We start from the raw sequence: 20,343 nt of genomic DNA, 5'->3' as shown, positions 1-20,343 counted from the left end.
TTTGCCAAATATCAAAATGAATCCGCCACAGGTATACCTGTGTTCCCCATCCTGAACCCTCCTCCCTCCTCCCTCCGCATACCTTCCCTCTGGGTCATCCCAGTGCACCAGCCCCAAGCATCCAGCATCGTGCATCAAACCTGGACTGGCGACTCGTTTTATACATGATATTATACATGTTTCAATGCCATTCTCCCAAATCTCCCCACCCTCTCCCTCTCCCACAGAGTCCATAAGACTGATCTATACATCAGTGTCTCTTTTGCTGTCTCGTACACAGGGTTATTGTTACCATCTTTCTAAATTCCATATATATGCGTTAGTATACTGTATTGGTGTTTTTCTTTCTGGCTTACTTCACTCTGTATAATAGGTTCCAGTTTCATCCATCTCATTAGAACTGATTCAAGTGAATTCTTTTTAATGGCTGAGTAATACTCCATTGTGTATATGTACCACAGCTTTCTTATCCATTCATCTGCTGATGGGCATCTAGGTTGTTTCCATGTCCTGGCTATTATAAACAGTGCTGCGATGAACATTGGGGTACACGTGTCTCTTTCCCTTCTGGTTTCCTCAGTGTGTATGCCCAGCAGTGGGATTGCTGGATCATAAGGCAGTTCTATTTCCAGTTTTTTAAGGAATCTCCACACTGTTCTCCATAGTGGCTGTACTAGTTTTTATTCCCACCAACAGTGTAAGAGAGTTCCCTTTTCTCCACATCCTCTCCAGCATTTATTGCTTATAGACTTTTGGATCGCAGCCATTCTGACTGGTGTGAAATGGTACCTCATAGTGGTTTTGATTTGCATTTCTCTGATAATGAGTGATGTTGAGCATCTTTTCATGTGTTTGTTAGCCATCTGTATGTCTTCTTTGGAGAAATGTCTATTTAGTTCTTTGGCCCATTTTTTGATTGGGTCATTTATTTTTCTGGAGTTGAGCTGTAGGAGTTGCTTGTATATTTTTGAGATTAGTTGTTTGTCAGTTGCTTCATTTGCTATTATTTTCTCCCATTCTGAAGGCTGTCTTTTCACCTTGCTAATAGTTTCCTTTGTTGTGCAGAAGCTTTTAAGTTTAATTAGGTCCCATTTGTTTATTTTTGCTTTTATTTCCAATATTCTGGGAGGTGGGTCATAGAGGATCCTGCTGTGATGTATGTCGGAGAGTGTTTTGCCTATGTTCTCCTCTAGGAGTTTTATAGTTTCTGGTCTTACGTTGAGATCTTTAATCCATTTTGAGTTTATTTTTGTGTATGGTGTTAGAAAGTGTTCTAGTTTCATTCTTTTACAAGTGGTTGACCAGTTTTCCCAGCATCACTTGTTAAAGAGATTGTCTTTAATCCATTGTATATTCTTGCCTCCTTTGTCAAAGATAAGGTGTCCATATGTGCGTGGATTTATCTCTGGGCTTTCTATTTTGTTCCATTGATCAAAATTTCTGTCTTTGTGCCAGTACCATACTGTCTTGATAACTGTGGCTTTGTTATAGAGCCTGAGAAGATCAGTTTTATGTACCACAGGCTGGAGCTGTTCTTCTCAGAGGTTGGGGCCTTACAGGACAGTAAGATGTCAAAATTAACATGGGATTCCCCATGTTTCAAAGGAAGTACGTGAAAGGGAAAAAAAAAAAAAAACCATCTGCCATGGGAGTCGTTTCATTAAAGAAAGGACATTTGAACTATAGAAAGAGCATGTTCTCAGAACTTTAAAAACTGAATACATCAAGTTCATCCAAACATCTTTATTTTCCTTGTTTCCATGCAGAGCCTGGAGCCCTTCGCCTTGGACCAGCTTGGCATTTAAGAATCTCTCATTTAGAAACTCACCTTCTGTGACCTGCGTCCCTAAGAGAATGGGGACTTTCTGGGGGAGTCCACCCCCATCCTGGACACCCCACCCCTGAAATCTCAGGAGGAGGGAGCAGCCTCCGCCCCCTTCCTCATCTCCCTCTTGTCTCCACCAGACCCCACACCCGATCCCACCCTGGGAACCCTCAGGGACCAGAGCTCCTGCCTGTCTTCTCTGTCTTCCTCCCCCTCTAGCCCAGGCCTGAGCAGGGGGCTTCAGGGAGACCCCGAGGACAGGGCTAGGATGGACCATGCAGCGGGTGTGATGTCACGGGGCCCAGTGACCCACTGAAAATATCCCCAAATGGAAACACTTCATCGGTGCTACAGCACACCTTGATGGTCTGGCCCCACCCCCTCTGCATGGGTACACTGCTCTGTCATTCGCCCTCGAACAGGAATAGGGGAGGGTAAAGGGCTGGGCAGGTGTTTTGCTATAGCCCTCCAGGTAAGCAGACTCTGTCCGTCTCTACCCTGCACTGAGAACCTCTGCCTTGGCTCTGGCCAGAATGGTTTTTAGAAACTACACAGCAACACTGCAAAAACCCAGGTTCCAATGGCACCTCAGCTTGACATCAGGGGGTGGAAGGGGGGATGCTCCTCCCATCTCTGACTTCTGGCCTCTCCCCAGCTCCTCTGTGGGCGCACGCACACCCAGGGAGCTGCTTCAGAGCCCCAACCCCAAAGGGGCCCCGAAGGGCTGGAGCCGAAGGGTTTAGGGGCACCTTCCTCCCTGAGCCTGAGCTAGGATCTGATGGGAAACACCGCCCACCCCTCAAGTGTGATCCCCTCCCATTACCCCATCACAGCATCTCTGGTCCTTCCCACGTCTTGACCATCCCGCCCTCCTTCAGGTAAGGCAGGGCTGGTCCTCCAGGGCTCCCAACTTGGCTCTATTAGTCCCCATATCTCAAATGCAGGACATACACACACACAGAGTTTTCTTTCAGATGGCTACATGCAAAGGGCAATAAATATCACCAGAGGGGCAGGCGTGTCCCACCCCTGGTCCAGACTCTGGCCCCAGGTTCTGACTGGAGCTCAGGCAGACACTCGAGTCCCGTCTGCCCCATCCCACTCATAGCACTCCCCCCACCCTCCTCAACCACCGGCATCAAAGAGGGGCCTCCTGGAGTCCTGCTGCTGCTGCTGCTAAGTCGCTTCAGTCGTGTCCGACTCTGTGCGACCCCATAGACGGCAGCCCACCAGGCTCCCCCATCCCTGGGATTCTCCAGGCAAGAACACTGGAGTGGGTTGCCATTTCCTTCTCCAATGCATGAAAGTGAAAGTGAAAGTGAAGTCGCTCAGTCGTGTCTGACTCTTCTCGACCCCATGGACTGCAGCCTACCAAGCTCCTCCATCCATGGGATTTTCCAGGCAAGAATACCTGAGTGGGGTGCCATTGCCTTCTCTGCCTGGAGTCCTAGGGTCCCCCATTAGGGCTGAGTGGAATGGGGAGAGGCTCAAGGGAACCCCACGTGCCCCCGCTGGGGCCCTTCAACGACCCCACCCAAACCCCACCCTCCCCAGCTCCCCTCTACCCCCATTCAAGCACAGTCATACACCTTGGAGCTTACATCCCTTTATTCCAACCGGTGCATCACTTTGGGTCTCCTCACAACAGCTCTGCAAGGTAAGGAGCACCCCCGTCTCTCAAGCACTCTCCGTCTGGCCAGGCAGATCAGACCCCAGGCGACGGGGAAGCCCCTCCTGCCCACCACCAACTGTCCCCACATGGAAGCAGGGCCTGACCAGGCAGTGGAACCAGAGTCGGGCGGAGGCAGGGGGCAGCAGAGCAGGCGGGGGGTGGGGGGACCTCAGTTCTGGGTGAGGATGCGCACGAATTCCTCATAGTTCACCCGGCCGTCTTGGTCCACGTCCGCCTCCCGGATCATGGCGTCCAGCTCGTCCTGAGACACCTTCTCCCCCAGCTGGGACGTGGCCTGCCTGAGCTCGTCCACGCTGATGTAGCCATCGTCGTCCTGGTCGAAGGCACGGAAGATTTCCCTCAGGCCCTCCGTGTCTGAGGTCTGAAGCCCTGCGGCCATGGCCTCCAGGAACTCCTGGAAGCTGATGCTGCCGTTCTTGTCCGTGTCCAGCTGGGAGATGAGCTTCTTCAGCTCAGCCTCTGACAGCTTCAGGCCCACCTCCTGCATCACGGTGCCCAGCTCCTGCACACTGATGGTGCCATCCTTGTTCTTGTCGAACCTGTCGAAGGCCTCCTTGAACTCCGCCACCTGCTCTTCGGACAGCTTTTCTGCCATGTCGCTCGCACCTGCTATGGAGCTTGCCAGCTCACTGCCAACCCACCGGAGGGGCTCACGTCAGAGCTGGGACCAGCTCGGGACCAAAGCTGTGTGTGTCTGAGAACACAGCTCAGGCGGCAGCCTTGCCACTGCCGGGAACTCCCTCCTTTTCTGTGCATCCCAGCAAAGGGAGGAGGACACTCCCCACCCACCCCATGTCCCGGGGCAAGATCCTCCTCCCAGGGAGGGACAGCGGACTGCAGACTGACAAGAAATACAGGAACTGGAGAGGCGGGCCGGCCCCAGGAAAGGCTGCAGAGAACCAACGTGGCCGGGCCTCGCCCACCCCAACAGCAGAGCACAGTGCCCATGGCACTCTCACAGTCCAGCCAAGCTCAAGATGGGGGGCTCAAGACAACTTCTCCAAATTTAGAGACCAGTGTGGGGAGGGGAGGGGAGCCTCCCACAGCCCTGAGAACTGGGAGGGCTGTGGCCAGCGTTCCTGTTCTCTCTGGGGCTGTCCAGCCCCCGTCCTGCAGGCTGGGCTGTGGTGGTAGAGCTGAGTGGGATTCTCCCAGGATGCACTGCGGGTTTCGTCACTCTCCAGCCCACAGTGGCTGGCAGGTCCTCAGGTGGGGATGCGTCTGCCTGCCTTTGGCTTGGAGAAAGAGGGAGCCGGGCGGTGGGGTGGGGGGTGGGGGTGGGCAGAGCCTGCCACAAGTACTGCTGAGGTTCATTCATGAAGTGAATATTCGAAGTGTGATTTCAGAGGCGAGAGGAAGCCTCCAGTATCCCGCAAGGTCCTCTCCTCTAGCTCCCTTCTAGCTTCTCTGATTCTGTCCCAAGTCCCGGGTTCTCTACAGAGACCCCAGGAAGGCGGGGACCCTTCACTTATAACTCCAGAGGGGTCCTGCCTGAGAGCGCTGGGCTGGATCGGGCAGCCCCCAAAGATGCCAGGGGCGGGAGGATGTAGAAGTGGGTGGCTGGTACTTGGTCTGCCTTATGGGTTTACTAAGTCAGCCCTAAGCAGACAAATTCCCAGGCTGCATAGCCTTATCTGTTTCACCTATGTCCACTGCTCTGAAGCAGAGTTTAGACCAAGAGCTCAGGCCCTGGGGACCATACCCAAGTCCTAAGCCCTGAGATCCAAGGCTGTAAAGGGACATTTGCCCTGGGGCCCCCATGGTGACTTTCTCAAGCAAATTCCCTCATGATCCCTATAAATCCCCTGACTTGCCCCAGCTGTGCCTCCAGGGGAGGAGCAGACTTCTTCTGTCCTCCTGAGAAATTAGTAAGTTCCACTCCTGGTTCAGCCATCTGACAGCATTTTGTCCTTCCCTAGAGGGTAGTGGGCAAACACCTCTCCACTTCTTGACCATGCACATCCACCCCCGGCCACCCTGAGTCCAGGGGACCCAGATGCAGAGAGATGGGAAACCTTCTGGTTGCCCATCTCCTCACATGAAGGGTTTTCCTGGTGACTCAGTAGTAAGGAACCCGCCTGCCAAGGCAGGAGACACAAGAGACCAGGATCAGTCGTTCGGTCAGCAAGATCCAATGGAGGAGAAATGGCAACCCACTTCAATATTCTTGCCTGGAGAATCCCATAGTCAGAGGACCCTGGCGGGACTGCAAAGAGTCGAACACGACTGAGCGCACACAGACATCATGAAGACGATCACTATCTCATCTCAGAGCAGAAGAGTGCAGAGGCCAATACATAATGAGCAATCAATTTCTCAATGAAACGGACAATTGTCTTGGGTGGAGGGTGTGGATTCTCCTGGGAGACCAGCTTCATAAGACAAGTGGGGAGGGTGGGGCCACTGATTACTGGGACCAGCCCAGCTCCCTTGCTTATTTTTAAAGAATATTTGAAGATTTAAATCTATGCTTTAAATTTCCTTTTCTTCTCATCTCATTTACTCTCATTGCTGATTCTGCACTGTAAGTGGAGAGCTTTGCAGATACTGTCAGGAGACTTGAACTCTGGGTTCTAATTCCATCTTTGATTTGGGGACTTAATTTGTGTGTCTGTATGACAGACATACAAAGCTGTCAGATAGGATAATAAGTCCCCGTATCTGATCAGACCTCTTAGGATCAAAGCTCGAAGCTTCTTTGATCAACGGAAGGTGCTGTTATTCCATGACCACCTTGTGTTTGGTTGTTGCTGTTCAGTCACTCAGTCATGTCTGACTCTGCAATCCCATAGACTGCAGCATGCCAGGCTTCCTTGTCCCTCACTATCTCCTGGAGTTTGCTCAAACTCATGTCCATTGAGTGGGTGATGCCATCCAACCATCTCATCCTCTGTTGTCCCCTTCTCCTCCTGCCTTCAATCTTTTCCAGCATCAGGGTCTTTTCGAATGAGTCCAGGTGGCCAAAGATTAGAACGTTAGCTTCAGCATCAGTCCTTCCAATGAATATTCAGGGTTGATTTCTTTTAGGATTGACTGGTTTGATCTCCTTGCAATCAAAGGGACTCTCAAGAGTCTTCTCCAACACCAATTGATTCAAAAATATCAATTCTTTGGTGCTTAGCCTTCTTTATGGTCCAACTCTCACAGCCATACATAACTACTGGAAAAACCATAGCTTTGACTATGCAGTCCTCATGTTTGCATTTGGTGTGAACCAACACTCCTAGAAGTATTCACTGGAAGAGGACTTTGCTCTCAAGGCCAGTGGGTAAGAGGACAAGGATGGCCGCCTGGGAGGCTGGGGGCTGAGCATGAGGAGACTGGGGGCTGCTACTCCCTGGGCAGCCCTCAGGCACAGGAGGAGGGAGGAAGGGCTGCAGACCCAGCAGGGAGGCCATGGTCCCCGCAGGGGCGCAGGATGTCTGTGCCTGCTGCCCGCTGGGGTGCTCGGTCTGCAGAGGAAGGAGAGCCTGGAGCAGAGGGAAGGGGGAAGCAGAGGAGACTCTGGCAGGTGGGCCAGCAAGCCTGCCCTGCCGGGCCTCGTCTGCTCCTGACCCCACCTCTCTCTCCCAGGGACACTCGACTTCTCTCAACCCTGGTCCTACAGGAGGAAGGGTGATGGAGGAGGCTAGGACAGGAAGGTGACCTCTTCCAGGCTGGCCGGGTGAGTCCTGAGGCCCTCGGGGTAGGGAACCCGCACACTCAGTAGCCATAAGTGTGTGTGTGTGTGTGCACCCACGTGCACATGAATGTGTGTGGCTGAGTGTGCGGGGGAGGTGTGCAGATCCAGGTCAAGGGTGGCTCCGCTTCCCAGGGACTTGACACAGCACCCCACTGCTGTCTGGGTTCTGTGGGCGAAACACCAGGAACCAGCAGAACGGGTCTTAAGGCTCCTCCGCCTCCCAGACCTGCAGTGACCTGCCTGTCCGTCTACCTGAGCCAGTCTCCACAGGAACGGCCCTGCCACGATCTTACCCAGGAGACCCACTCCAAGAAAAGGGAAAAGACACCGTGTGGGGGTCACTGCCGCCCACAAGGCAAGCCCCCCTCCCCTGCTCCAGCCTGCTGCCCCCACCAGGCCCCCACCCTGAACACAGCACTCCCACTTGGGCCACACAGCAGGGTCCGGAAAGCATGGGGTGTGGGGCTGGCCTCTCCACCAGCCTGGGGTGGGTGACTTCACCTCCCCAGCTCCAGGGGCCTCCCTTTAAAGGAGATGACACAGCGCGGGCTTTATGGGGTGTCGGGGATGTCAGGGTGACACAAGCGGACAGGAGGCAGTCGCTTAGAGCCTGGCATACAGAAGGCACTCAATAATAGGGATTCCACTGTCCCTCGCTGCCCCATTACCCAAGTGCTGCTGTCCGCCCGGCACCTCCACGCTTCCTCCCGGCATTTGCTTCCAGGCCAAAGGACAAGCATCCTTGAAGGGGACCAGGGTGGCTGTTCTAAGGTCTCAGAAAGTCTTTATCTGAACTAAACACCTGGGCTCCCAAATTTGGGGGACAGTGTCTGTCCCGCTTCGCTCCTAGCGCTTCTATTGTTTCCTGTTCCTACTGGCCCTCACATGGCCGGTGCTCCTGGTAGAGGAGCAGATTCGCTGGATGAGCACGTTCTCAGGACATGATCAGAGGCTGGAGGCCACTTTCCAGGTCTCTGTTGCAGCAGATGTGTGATTCTGGGGCTTCCAGGAGGTAGACATCACATCACGTGCATGCGTCTGATTGCTCTGCACCCACGACTCTTCGCCAGCCAGGGCTGCTGGATTTTCAGGGCCCACAACTCGCCTGCATAGGGCAGACTGGCAGGACTGTCCTCTCCCCTCTTTAGGGGAACTTGGCAGGAGACATATCATGCTCCACTCATCATCCATGCACACGCCTGACCCGATAACAGTGGACTTGTCTTCCAGCACTTTCTGTAAAAAGTGCTTCCATCAAGTGCTTCCAGAGGGCTGAGACTTATCCCAGGACACCAGGCACTTTCACTTTAACCATCCCAGGTGGAAATCTTCCTAAGGTCTCACGTGTTTTATTTCCTATCACTGTAGAACTGGCTGGAATGTCCCTCCGGTGGTCAGAGGAGATGAGTGTGGCCATCAGCTGTGTTGCAATGCCCTACTGCCCACTGGGACTCCGGCAGGAGTGCTGGCTACTCGCTACACAGTCCTGGCTTGCTGTTTTTCTACTTGGCCTCCCCACTTCTCGCCCAGTGTCCCACAGCGTCCTCTTCATCTCTACTGGTGACATCACTTGAGGAAAAGCCCAGAGTTGCCTTCAGCACTGTGGGCCTGACAAAACAGAAGATGGGGGACTTCCCTGGTGGCTCAGTGGTGAAGAATCTACATGCCAGTGCAGGAGACATTGGTTCAATCCCTGATCCAGGAGGATCCCATGTGCTGCAGAGCAACTAAGCCCATGTCCCACAACTACTGAGTGTGTGCTCTCGAGCCTGGGAGCCCGCAACTACTGAGCCCAGGTGCCCTAGAGCCCCTGCTCCACACTAGAGAAGACACAACCAAAGAGTAGCCTCCACGCTCAGCAACTAGAGAAAAAGCCATACAGCAATGAAGACTCGGTGCTGTAAAAAATAAATCCTTTTTTTTTTTTTAAAAAGAAGACGGGGACCCAGTCCTGAGCAGGGGGCACTCGTCTCCCTGTGCTTGTCTGGGGAACCCTGGCTGAGCCGTACAGGGGTGCTGGTTTAGACCAGGTCAGGGCTGACGCCTGGGGAGTGGGGGCAGCTCCGCTCCAACCATACAAGCACACGGCATAACCTGGCAGGTCACCTCTTGCCCGTGGCCAGGATGGCTCAGCCCGGTGCCCAGGATCTGGGTCAGCGTCCCTGCCCCCTCCTCCCTCATCATGAGATCCCAGAAGCCCTTTCTCTGCCACCAGAGCTGGGGTCTCTCTTTCCCACAATCCCGTCCAGCCAACCAAGATTCCTAGAAACAGAATCTGTCTCTCAGGCTGCTTCCTTCTTCGGGGAAATTGCTCTTTCCTGGTCTGGAGTCTCCTACAGACCCGCTGTCACCGGTCAACAGTGAGGAAGCATATTTCTGCTCCCTTCTGCGCCTGATTCTGTACGGCCCCAGGACTCTGGGTGCCCTGAGTGATGGGCTGATGAGAACCTTTTATATCTGTGGTCAGCAGGGGTGGCAGCCCCAGCTTTCCCCTGTCCCCAGCTGTCCCTCCACACCTGCCAGCGCCTACTTGCCTGACCTGGTAAAGCCACGCCCACACCTGTGTTCCCCCATTTACCAGGGGGAGAGGGTGATAGTCTTCCTCACAGCTGCGCTCCCGTGTGCCAGGTGCCTTGAGAAGGGTTCTGAAGGTGACCTCATCTCATCCTCGCTGTTCACTCCCGCTCCCAGATAAAGAAACTGAAGCTCAAGAGAAGTCACAAACCAGAGTCATGGACAAGCCAGGGTTTTGGATCTGGGCTTGCCAGACCACGAAGCCCAAACCCTTCTACCTCTCATGGCATCTGTCCAGAGCGGAGCGCAGAGCAGACGGCTAGCCCAGGTGCCAGGAGGACAGCATCTCTCCTCCATCTGTACTTACAGTGCTGATTCTGCCGGCATCTCATTAGTGAAAACAGACATTCTGGCTCTCAGCCCCATCGCTCCCAAGAACTCAGTCCAGGCGCAAAGCCTTTGGTCTAGGTGAGGAAGTAGAGGGTGGAGGGGATGGAGGGGGTGGGATGTCAGACCCTGAGGTGCACTCACCCCTCCTGTCTCCACGTCCGGGGTTGGGAGTGCGCACGGAGGACTTTCTGCTGGTGCTCTCAGAGCCAGGACTGCACTGATTCTCCCTAGGGTGCTGGGAGGTTGAAGTCACAAGGCCTTCCCCCACCCTGGTCCTCCCCTCCATCACTCCATCATTCGCTCCAGGAGACTTGAGTTCTGTCCCAGTGGGGCCTCCATCCAGCCACGTGGCCTCAAGCAGAGCCTTCTTCGTCCATTCAACAGATGCCATTGCCAGGGTTGAGCTTGACCTTGAGAGCCTCCAGTGACCAGATGCTCTCCCCGCCTCCAGAGGGGCTGAGGCTGGCGAGAGGACCCCTCAGAGGCCGGAAACACCCTTGGGTCTATTCTCCAAGGACATCCGGCCTGGGAGGCATAGAGAGCACTTGCCCCGGAGCCAGGAGACCCTCCTATGAGGCACATTTTTGTCCCTCGCTCACCAGTTGCACAGTCCTGGATAACCACTTAGTTTTGATGGGTTACCAGGTCTGGAAAATGAGGGCATTACACTAGAGGATGGCTCTCAGAATTTTATTGGCAGGGGCGCCACATTTCAAATGAAGCCTTATTGGTCTGAGAGAGAGCAGTTCATCTTCATTGAGCTCTTATGTTCCAGCTGCTCTGTGACCCTTCCAAGTGTGACTGCACGGTGCTCTGGGCCTCACTGTGATCAGCTGACAGGTGAGGCCCAGGGGTCAGGAGAGTCTGACTTGTCCAACATGAGTGAAGTGGCTAAAAGCAGGCTTTCCTGGTTGGCGGGGGGAAAGGAAGGAAGCAGAGTAGCGCCCATCGGCTTCTTCCTGCTCCCTCGGCATCTCTGGAAGGACTTCTGCAGAGTCCAGGCGTCTCCAAGAGCAAGTTCAAATCCAGGGGATGAATGACCTTAAAGGGAGTTAAACTACTTTGCTCTTCTGATGCCCTGTCCAGATACCATGCTCACGCCCCAAGCCTCCTGCCTCAACCACACCTCACTTGCTCACCAGCGGGCACATGTGTCCACCCATAGATGCTTGAACCTGCACACACACGTGTTTTCCTGTGTTAAACGCAAAAGTTTTCATCACCCATAAACTTTGGGCTTCCCAGGTGGTTCATGGGTAAAGAATCCACCTGCCAAAGTAGGAGACACAGGAGATGTGGGTTTAATACCTGGGGTCGCAAAGATCCCCTGGAGGAGGAAATGGCAACCCACTCCAGTATTCCTGCCTGGAGAATCCCCTGGACAGAGGAGCCTGGGGGGCTACAGTAGGTCGAAAAGAGTCGGACATGACTGAGTGACTGAGCACGTACCCCATAAACTTCAAAGGCTGGGAACTTGGAACCAACACCTTTCTGGCCTCTTAGTGAGTCCCAGACCCTTGGGGGAAAGCAGCTTGTTCTCTTGAACATAATTACCACACCCCAGTGGTGACGAGGGCTCAAAGGAACAGATGGGCCTCCTTAGCCACTCATCAAGTGCATCTCGGTATCAAAAGATTCATAGCGTGGCGTTCTAGCCCCTCAGCCACATTGGTCTCTGTAATACTTTGTCCATTTTTTCTCAAACCATCAAATGCAAGTTTGAAAGGCGGGACAGTCACATACATGAGCCCCGCCCACCCCCAGCCTGTTCTCCACTGGCCTCCACCCCAAGGCCAGCCCAGAACCCCTTCGCCTGCCCACAGCACAGCGGAGGCAGTAAGTGACTGCGGGGTAAGCTACTTGGGAAAAGTTACCACAGGAATCACAGAAACCATCATTTCCCCAGGAAAGCAGGAAGTTCAAGAAGAGACTCTGTCCTGTTTGGCTACTTTTTTTGTGAGCTGTAGCACTGATGTGTTTTGATTTGGGTGACAGTTTAATCCTGAGTTAATCAAAGTGACTCTTAGCAACTAAACACAGGTGCCGATATGTTAGGGCCTAGACAGCATATCAAAAAGCAGAGACATCACTTTGCCAACCAAGGGCCATATAGTCAAGCTATGATTTTTCCAGTAATTATGTACAGATGTGAAAGATGGACCATAAAGAAGGCTGACCACTGAAGAATTGAAGCTTTTGAATTGTGGTGTTGGAGAAGACTCTTGAGAGTCCCTTAGACTGCAAGGAGATCCAACCAGTTAATCCTAAAGGAAAGCAACTCTGGAAAAACTGATGCTGAAGCTGAAACTCCAATACTTTGGCCACCTGATGCCAAGAGCCAACTCATTGGAAAAGACCCTGATGCTGGGAAAGATTCAGGGCAGAAGAGGGTGACAGATGATGAGATGGTTGGATGGCATCAGCAATTCAATGGACATGAGTTTGAGCAAACTCCAGGAAACAGTGAAGGACAGGGAAGCCTGGCATGCTATAGTCTATGGGGTCGAAGAGTCAGACACGACCAAGTGACTGAACAATATGTCACCTTGGGTGGGAAGTAGGGTGAGGCCCCCAGAGACACTGGGTGCAGATAAGCTGATGAGGAGCTGGAAGGATTAGAGGCAGGGGTGGCCCAGGGGGGCACCCTGGAGGTGGACTCATAGACCAGCCACCTGAAGAAAGCAGCAGGACCTGCCTGGAGGACACGGCAGCCCAGGAAGACACAGGGAACCCTCAGAGCAACCTGAGCACTGGGCTTCCTCCACACTCGGTGGACTTCATTCCGCAGGTGAGGCCTCAGATCATAAACACGAATCACCTGGGTGGCCTATGACCCCGAGCAGGAGGCGGGAAGCAGCGCCCATGTCCTGGAGGGTGACGCACCTGACTGCTTATCAGGTTTTAATTAAACATTGCACAGCTCTGATCCAGATCGATGGTCTCCTCCCTGAACTGAAGGCACAGCCCAGGACAGGCCTGGAGGAGTCCTGATGACTCACACAAGACCAAGACCAAGCAAACATCCTTCCCAAGCTGGTCAGGCTCCGGGCTGCAACTGTCTTCAGGGGGAGGTGAGAAAGGACAATCCAGACCCCCACACGTTCCCACAGAAGGCCCCCCACTAGCTGCAAAGACCCTCTCCTGGCAACAAGGGCAACTAAGAAAGTGTTGCTTTTCCCGAGGTCTCAGGAAGTTGAGCAAAAATGCACTTATGTTACTGGCCCCTCCCAGCCTTGGAAAGCAAGAAGCCCCAGAAAGCACTGGTCCAGACCACGTGCTTGGTAGAGGCTACTTGCTGCCCCCAGGTGGGCTTGAACTCACCTCTCGGTATCCCACCACCACATCCCGTGTTTGTCTGTGTCAGTGTTGTTACTCTTAGACTGTGTGTGAACTGCAAAGTTCCCACAACAATAGTGCATGTATGTGCTCCCTGCAAACCCAGGCGTGTCCGCTCATTTCTGGGAGACTGAGTGATGGAAAGTCACAGGTAGGAAATTGATCCGCGCAGACCAAACACCCCAGAGACAGCCCGAGACGGGGACAGCCCTGCACTGACCCTTGGACGCATGCACTGGAACCGAGGAGACTCTGAGGGGCTGTTGGCCCTAAAGCCACAAGGGGAGAAGGTGGAGGCCCTACCCTGGGGTCCTGGGACCACACTTCCCTTCCCAGGACTCTCGCCCACCTCTGTCCTGAGCCTCCCTGCACCTCCTGCCTGATCCTGCTGGGTTCACATCCAGACATTTGGCCTGGAGGAGAGAAGTCCACCATCCCCAGATCTGCTGGCCCCCATCACCCCGACTGTGTTCGGGCCTCTCTATGAAGCCAAGCCAGCATTCCACAATAAAGACCGAATTGGATCAAAGTGCCCCAGGTGATCAGACGGTTTGCAGGAAGCTGGGAGGTGAGTCTGTCCTCCTGAGGCCTGAACAGCAAGAATGCTGTGTGGGCGGGAGTGGACTTTTCTAGCATATAGTGTGGGGATGTGAAGCCTCGGAGAAGCCAGGGCTGGAAGGCCAGAGAGTGAAACCTCAGCAGCTGCTCCCAGGGGTCAACACAGAGGTCACCCGCCCCCACGGAGCCACATGGCAAACCTGTGAACAGTGAAAAGAGATGACAGACCACACCATGGGTGAAGCTGGCACCTGGGAGGGAGCGCCTGGGGGCACCCCATGGGGTCTGACCCAGAGGGAAGGGCTGGAAGGGATGACACAGGTCCAGGCCTCCTGCAGGTGGAAGAAGTCTGCCCGAGTGATGACCCGGCCCTCCACTCATTCAGCAAATGATGTCTCCCAAGCGCAGGGCCCGTCCTGTCATGGAGGGCTTCTGTCTCTGTGTGTGTCAGCCACTTCTGTCGTGTCTGACTCTTTGTGACCCCATGGACTGTAGCCCACCAGGCTCCTCTGTCCCTGGGCTTCTCCAGGCAAGAATACTGGAGTGGGTTGCCATTCCCTTCTCCAGGGGATCTTCCCAACAGGGCTCTCCTGCATTGTAGGCAGATTCTTTACTGTCTGAGCCACCAGTGCTGGTCGGGGGGGGGAATAAGGAACAGCCCTGAGACTTCCCAATACTTAGATCCCAATACTTAGATCCTCTTCTAACAGAATTGGTGATGATATTGATGAACGTGGGGGCTTCCCCGGCAGCACTAGTGGTAAAGAATCTGCCTGCCAATGCTGGAGACACAAGAGGCCTTTATAATTTTTTTAAACTATGCATAAAGTGATTCAGCATTCAGAAGATCTGCGGAACTCAGTAAACTGCTGCTGCTGCTGCTGCTGCTAAGTCACTTCAGTCGTGTCCGACTCTGTGCGACCCCATAGACGGCAGCCCACCAGGCTCCCCCGTCCCTGGGATTCTCCAGGCAAGAACACCGGAGTGGGTTGCCATTTCCTTCTCCAATACTCAGTAAACTAGTAGTTTCCAATTGGCTGACACATGGAATTACCAAATCATGAGCGGGTGAAAGATCACTCGGAGCACAGGAACAACCAGTGGATTTCAACGGAACAGGATGAAAGTTCGTTGACATGGTTCCTGAGTCCATACCACAGTGAACTTTTAAGAAGCTGCCACCTGTCAATTTTTGATATGGTATCCAACAAGAAGAACCACAGTTCTCTGGAAGGGTCATTAAACATTCTCTCCTTTGCCAGGTGTGCCTATCATGTGATGCTGAATTATCATATACTTCAAATCAAAGTACCTGCCCACAGACTGAGTGCAGAAGCAGACAAGCTTTTATAAAGCCAGGCATTAAGGAGATTTGAAAAATTATTTTTTTTAGGTACTGTGATTCTAATTTTTTGCTTTGGAAATGTAATTATTTTTTTATGTTGTTGTTTACTTGCTAAGTTATGTCTGACTGTTTTCTACCCCATGGACTGTAACCCACCAGGCTCCTCTGTCCATGGGATTTCCCAGGCAAGGATACTGGAGTGGGTTGCCATATCCTTCTCCAGGGGATCTTTCTGACTCAGGGATCAAGCCTGCATCTCCTGCATTGGCAGGTAGATTCTTTACTGCTGAGCCACCAGGGAAGTCCCTAATTATTTTTTGTAAAAGTATGCTATTTTTGTTTTTTCATTTCTTCTTTGCTTGTTTGCAGGGCAGGAATAGAGAGGCAGACATGAAGAAGGGACTTGTGGACACAGGGTGGGAAGGGGAGGGTGTGATGAATTGGGAGAGTAGGCTGGACATACGCACACTGCTGTGCATAAAACAGATAGCTAGTAGGAAGCTTCTGTAAGACAGGGAGCTCAGCTCAGTGCTCCATGGTAACCTAGAGGGGTACAGTGAGGAGTGCTGGGGTGGGAGGGAGGCTCAGGGGGAGGGGACATATGTATTCTTATAGCTAATTCACAGGGTTGTACAGCAGAAACTAAAGCAACCTTGTAAAACAATTATACTCCAGTAAAAAAAAATTTAATAAAATTCTACATGCCTTACAAAAAGTTATGAATACATAAAATACATTTACATATATTAAAATTTTATTAGTTCTCATGTCAAACACAGAAAATATTGATAGACATTTTTAAAGGCTCTTTACAGTCTGCAGTAATCCTTAAATGTATAAATGGGACTGAAGACCACAAATAGATCCTGCAGGGAAGGGAATCACCACCCTAAGAGGCCACAGGGGGAAAAACACACAGCTCAGGAAATTAAAAACATTCCCTCTGTCATAGTTTCCTAACCAGCAGTTTGCAACAATTCAGTCATCACAGCACAGTGTCCTGTGAGTCAGGCGCAACTCTAAAACCCTTCCTGAGCTCCCTTTCAACTTGCTTTATGAAGAGTCCACTCAGGCTCTGACCCAGAAACATGCAGACTCCTGTTGGCCACTTACGCCTTGCAGGTGAGGAGGGCAGGACACAGAATATGGCAGCCCATCCACCGGACAGTGTCAGGCAATGTGACCCAGGCATGCTGGCCTCTGGTCCCCCCGGACACCGTGTCAGCTTCACACCCACGGCCAGCGCTTCTCCTGCCCCTGCCCTCGTGGTCTTTCATGGACACGTCCCCCAACATATGATCTTGTGGGGACACACCGTCCAGCTATAGCACTTAGTTTATCAAGTCTTCTTTTCATAGGTCATCCTCTAAACCCAACCCAAACTCACAGGGAGGAGAGGGCTCAGGGCTGGTGCTTTTACTAAGTGTGGAAGGTGTGAAGACTGGAGGAGAAAGAGTGGGAACTGGGCGAGTCCAGTAGGCAAACCCAGAACTCATCCCTCTCGAGGCTGTCCACTCACCTCTCTGAAGCTGTCCCCGCAGCTCCGGCCAGTAGGGACAAGGGTCTGGCCATTCCCAGAGCTGCTGGCATCAGTGCAACCAGCTGGCCAGCCTGCTGCCTGGTCCTGGACTCCTGTCCCAACAGGACCTGGGCTCTAGGCAACCGCAGGGTGGGGAGCATGCGAGGGGAGGGACAACCCGGCTGCTTTTAAGTGCCGGTGAAAGATGGGCTCGTGCAGCACAGCCACCTCCGTGTGCTCTCGGCCACCTGTCCACGCACCTGGCCACCTGCACATGCACAAGGCCATCTCCACACACACACGGCCACTTCCCTGCATGCCCAGCCACCTCCTAGCAATGGTCATGGCCAAGCAACTGAGCAAGGAGCAAGTAGCTGAGGTCTAGGAGGCCTTCTCCCTGTTCCACTCAGACAGCAACAGCACCATTCCCATGCAGGAGCTTGGCACTGTCTTGTGGCCACTGGGCCCGAACCCTACCAAGGCCGAGCTCCAGAAAGTGGTGGGTGAACTGGACTGCGACGGCAGGGGCCCTGTGGGTTTCCCCGAGCTCCTGGGCCTGATGGCCTGGAAGGTGAAGGCTGGCGACAGCGAGGACCACATCTGGGAGGCCTTCCACGTCTTTGACAAGGACAGCAAAATTCTGGTCAGCACCGCCAAGCGGCGGCATGCAATGACCTGGCTGGGAAAGAAGCTGAACAACCAGGAGGTGGAGGAGATGATCCGGGCAGCACACATGGACGCAGATGGGCAGGTGAACTGCGAGGAGTTCATGCACCTGCTGGTCTCAAGTGAGGCCACTCTCCCAGCCCACCCCTGCCCGGGTGTCCCGTCTCTGTTATCCCCACCCCTCCGGGCACTGCTCCTTCTCTGGTTGGCTGACCAATCCAGATTTCTGCCCTCACTTCCTTTCCTTGCTCCTGCCCACCTTCCCACACTCTCCTTGTTCAGGACGACCCAGACCACTGCCAAGACCAGCAAAGCTCAAATGCTCAGTGCCTCAGGAGCAGACGCTCGAGGGGGGCCCTGGGCAGGAATCAGAGGAAGACAGTCACAGCTGCGTGTCCCTGGGGAGGGCCCTCCACCCAGGACCCCTAACTGGCACCCCCATCAATCCACTCTGATTCAGGAGGAGGGGGTGGCCCAGGCCCTGGGCAAGGGGCACTGACTGGGGCTGACAACCAGGGTCCAACCTCTCTTCCCCACATGCCCCCTGGTTCCTTTCTGTCTCCGCCAAACCATGGTGATTCATCTCTTGAAGCCAGGAGTCAGTTCTAACGGGTTTATATTCACCTTCTTGGAAGGAAATTTGAATGTAAGGGAGAAAGAGGCTGCAGGGGAATAAAGAAGACGCTTGCGTTCCTGCTCTTTTTCCCTGGTTCAGACAGAAATGATCCTTGTTAGCTCCAAGAGGCAGCAATCTCTCTTTTTGTGCCTTTTGGAAATGTGATGAAATCTTGCACTGGTGGGCAGAGCAAAGAGAGGGGTCTCAGCAAGGTGAATCTTGAATTTTTGTTTCAAATAAAATGGATGAGTTGGCAGCAAAGGGTGGTTAGAAATCCACGTAGAGCTCTAAGATCTGAGCAGATTGTGGGGTGGAAGGAACACTGGTCTGTGTCCGTGGTCTCCCTGCATTCACGATGGAGTTGCTGGGAAGTATAGAGTGAAGACTCCAGCACTGGAGAGGCCCCCATGATGCCAGTGCAGTAAGAGATGCACTTCCTGCATTAAACTCTGGCTCCCAGAGGTGGCATCAGATGACCCAGAGGCCAAGGGGCTTATCAGAGATGACATCAGTGTTTCAAGGGGTGGACGCTACCCCGGGGCTCATCAGGAAGGGCTGCCAGCCCTGGGATGGTCACAGAGCAGCTGGGCCATCTCCATGAGTCCTTTCCCAACACCCTCCCCACATGCATGGGTCCTCATATGTAGAGGGGTGTGCATGGGCTCTGGGCCTGGTCAGACTGGCATTTCTGGCCTTCTGGTGGTTGTTGCTGCCCCCACTGACTGGGCCAAGTCACTCGTCCTCCCCATGGGGACAGCTGAACTGGGCACCAGATCCCCCTGTGAGCACACTGCCTGCACAGTAACTCACAGCCGCCCTACAAGCAGCTGCCCTTCATCGCTTCCCCGTCTACAAAGGAGGAAGCCGAGACACTGAGAGCTTAAGAAAGCAGTGGAAGGGGCAGAGCTGGGGGTAGAGGCCTGTCTGTACCCCAACCTCGCTCCTTGCCTCCCCACCCATCACCCCTGGGGCCTCCACGTGACCTGATGAGAACCATGCCTCCTCCAGCACTTGTGAGGATTAGATACCATCTTCTTAACACACCTGGCATGCAGTTGGTGCTTAATAAATGGCAGCTACCGTTGCTATTATCCTTCCAGCCCCAGCACTGCATGTCCCTCCCTTGAAATGGTCCAAGGGAAGAGTCGGAGTCTGGAATGGGAAGTGGTCCAGGCAGGGCAACCACAGAGACCCCTTCATGCAGGAAGGGGAGCCGGGACTCTGACCATGGGATCTCGAGGGCTCAGCCTCCTCCCGCCTCAACAGCCAGGGGTGGCTGAGCGCCTCCAGGCACAGACTTGGGAACAAGCCTGTAAAAGAGGACGGCACATCCAGATGCCATGGATGCAGCGCCCGCAGTGCCATGGGCAGAGTCCAGTGCCCATCGCCTCAGAGGCTCATTTGGGCACCAAGGCCCCCCCTGCCAAAAGAAGCAGTGACGTCCCCCCCAGGGGCCTTATGCCTTCCATGGCATGTGCCCTCAGTGCTGCAGGAGGGAGAGAAGAGGGGTGAGTGAGGGCATGGGTCCCAAGTCTCCCTGCTCAGTGTCCACGGGTCTGTAGGCACCAGTGTGGAGCTGGCTGGGGAGCTGGCATTCAGTGCCCCCCATCCCATGGGGTGCCCTGAAGTACAGGGGTTGTGTGCCTGCCCACACCTCAGCTAGAAGGGCTGGGGTATCTTTCTGTGCCTACATTTAACAGGTTTTAGAGCCCTTCGTGGAGACCCGTGGGGCAGGGCAGGGATGCGGCTGGTGTTGGAAAGACCTCCTGGTCTTCCCGTGGGTGTGCCAGTGATGCCCAGAGGCTGGGCGGCAGGTTAGGGGTCCAGACGGGCTGCAACCACTGCCCCCTCCCCAGAGACAACAGAGCCCTTCTGTTTTCAGCTCACCTCTCATGACCTTGAGCCTCGGGGAACCAGCACACGGGGGTTGGTGATGCATGGGCCTCCCTTCTGCCAGCAGGTGCGAATCCGGCATCAAGGTCGAGGGGGATTGTGCCTCCCTTGGTTTTGCTTTCTTGACACAATGTTTAAAAATGTCTTCCATGGTCCTGTCTCATTCCAGGAGGGTCATCAGCCAGCTTGGCAACCTGCTGGCCACTCTCCCCACCTGCCGGGGTTGGAACAGGGATGCCGGCCAGAGGGGCACACAGAGGGCAATGCTGTCTGAGGCTGGGGGTCTCCTGCCCTGGCTGGTACATC

At 53.9% G+C, this 20,343-nt stretch overlaps 2 protein-coding genes across 2 annotated transcripts; one reads left to right on the top strand and one right to left on the bottom strand.

The window, feature by feature from the left end:
- Positions 1–3,415: 3,415 nt before the first annotated feature.
- On the bottom strand, positions 3,416–4,252 carry CALML5 (calmodulin like 5). Its single transcript, NM_001098049.2, has one exon. The coding sequence runs from the start codon at positions 4,111–4,113 to the stop codon at positions 3,667–3,669; it is 447 nt and encodes a 148-aa protein (NP_001091518.1). The 5' UTR covers positions 4,114–4,252; the 3' UTR covers positions 3,416–3,666.
- Positions 4,253–16,759: 12,507 nt separating this feature from the next.
- On the top strand, positions 16,760–18,027 carry LOC104973792 (uncharacterized). Its single transcript, XM_010811319.4, has one exon. It carries the CDS (start codon positions 17,293–17,295, stop codon positions 18,025–18,027), a length of 735 nt encoding a protein of 244 aa, XP_010809621.1. The 5' UTR covers positions 16,760–17,292.
- Positions 18,028–20,343: the final 2,316 nt, after the last annotated feature.

Source organism: Bos taurus, chromosome 13, assembly GCF_002263795.3.
Source record: "Bos taurus isolate L1 Dominette 01449 registration number 42190680 breed Hereford chromosome 13, ARS-UCD2.0, whole genome shotgun sequence".
NCBI lineage: Eukaryota > Metazoa > Chordata > Mammalia > Artiodactyla > Bovidae > Bos > Bos taurus.
The sequence above is the reverse complement of the archived record's forward strand: the minus strand, read 5'-3'. Positions and strand labels throughout refer to the sequence as shown.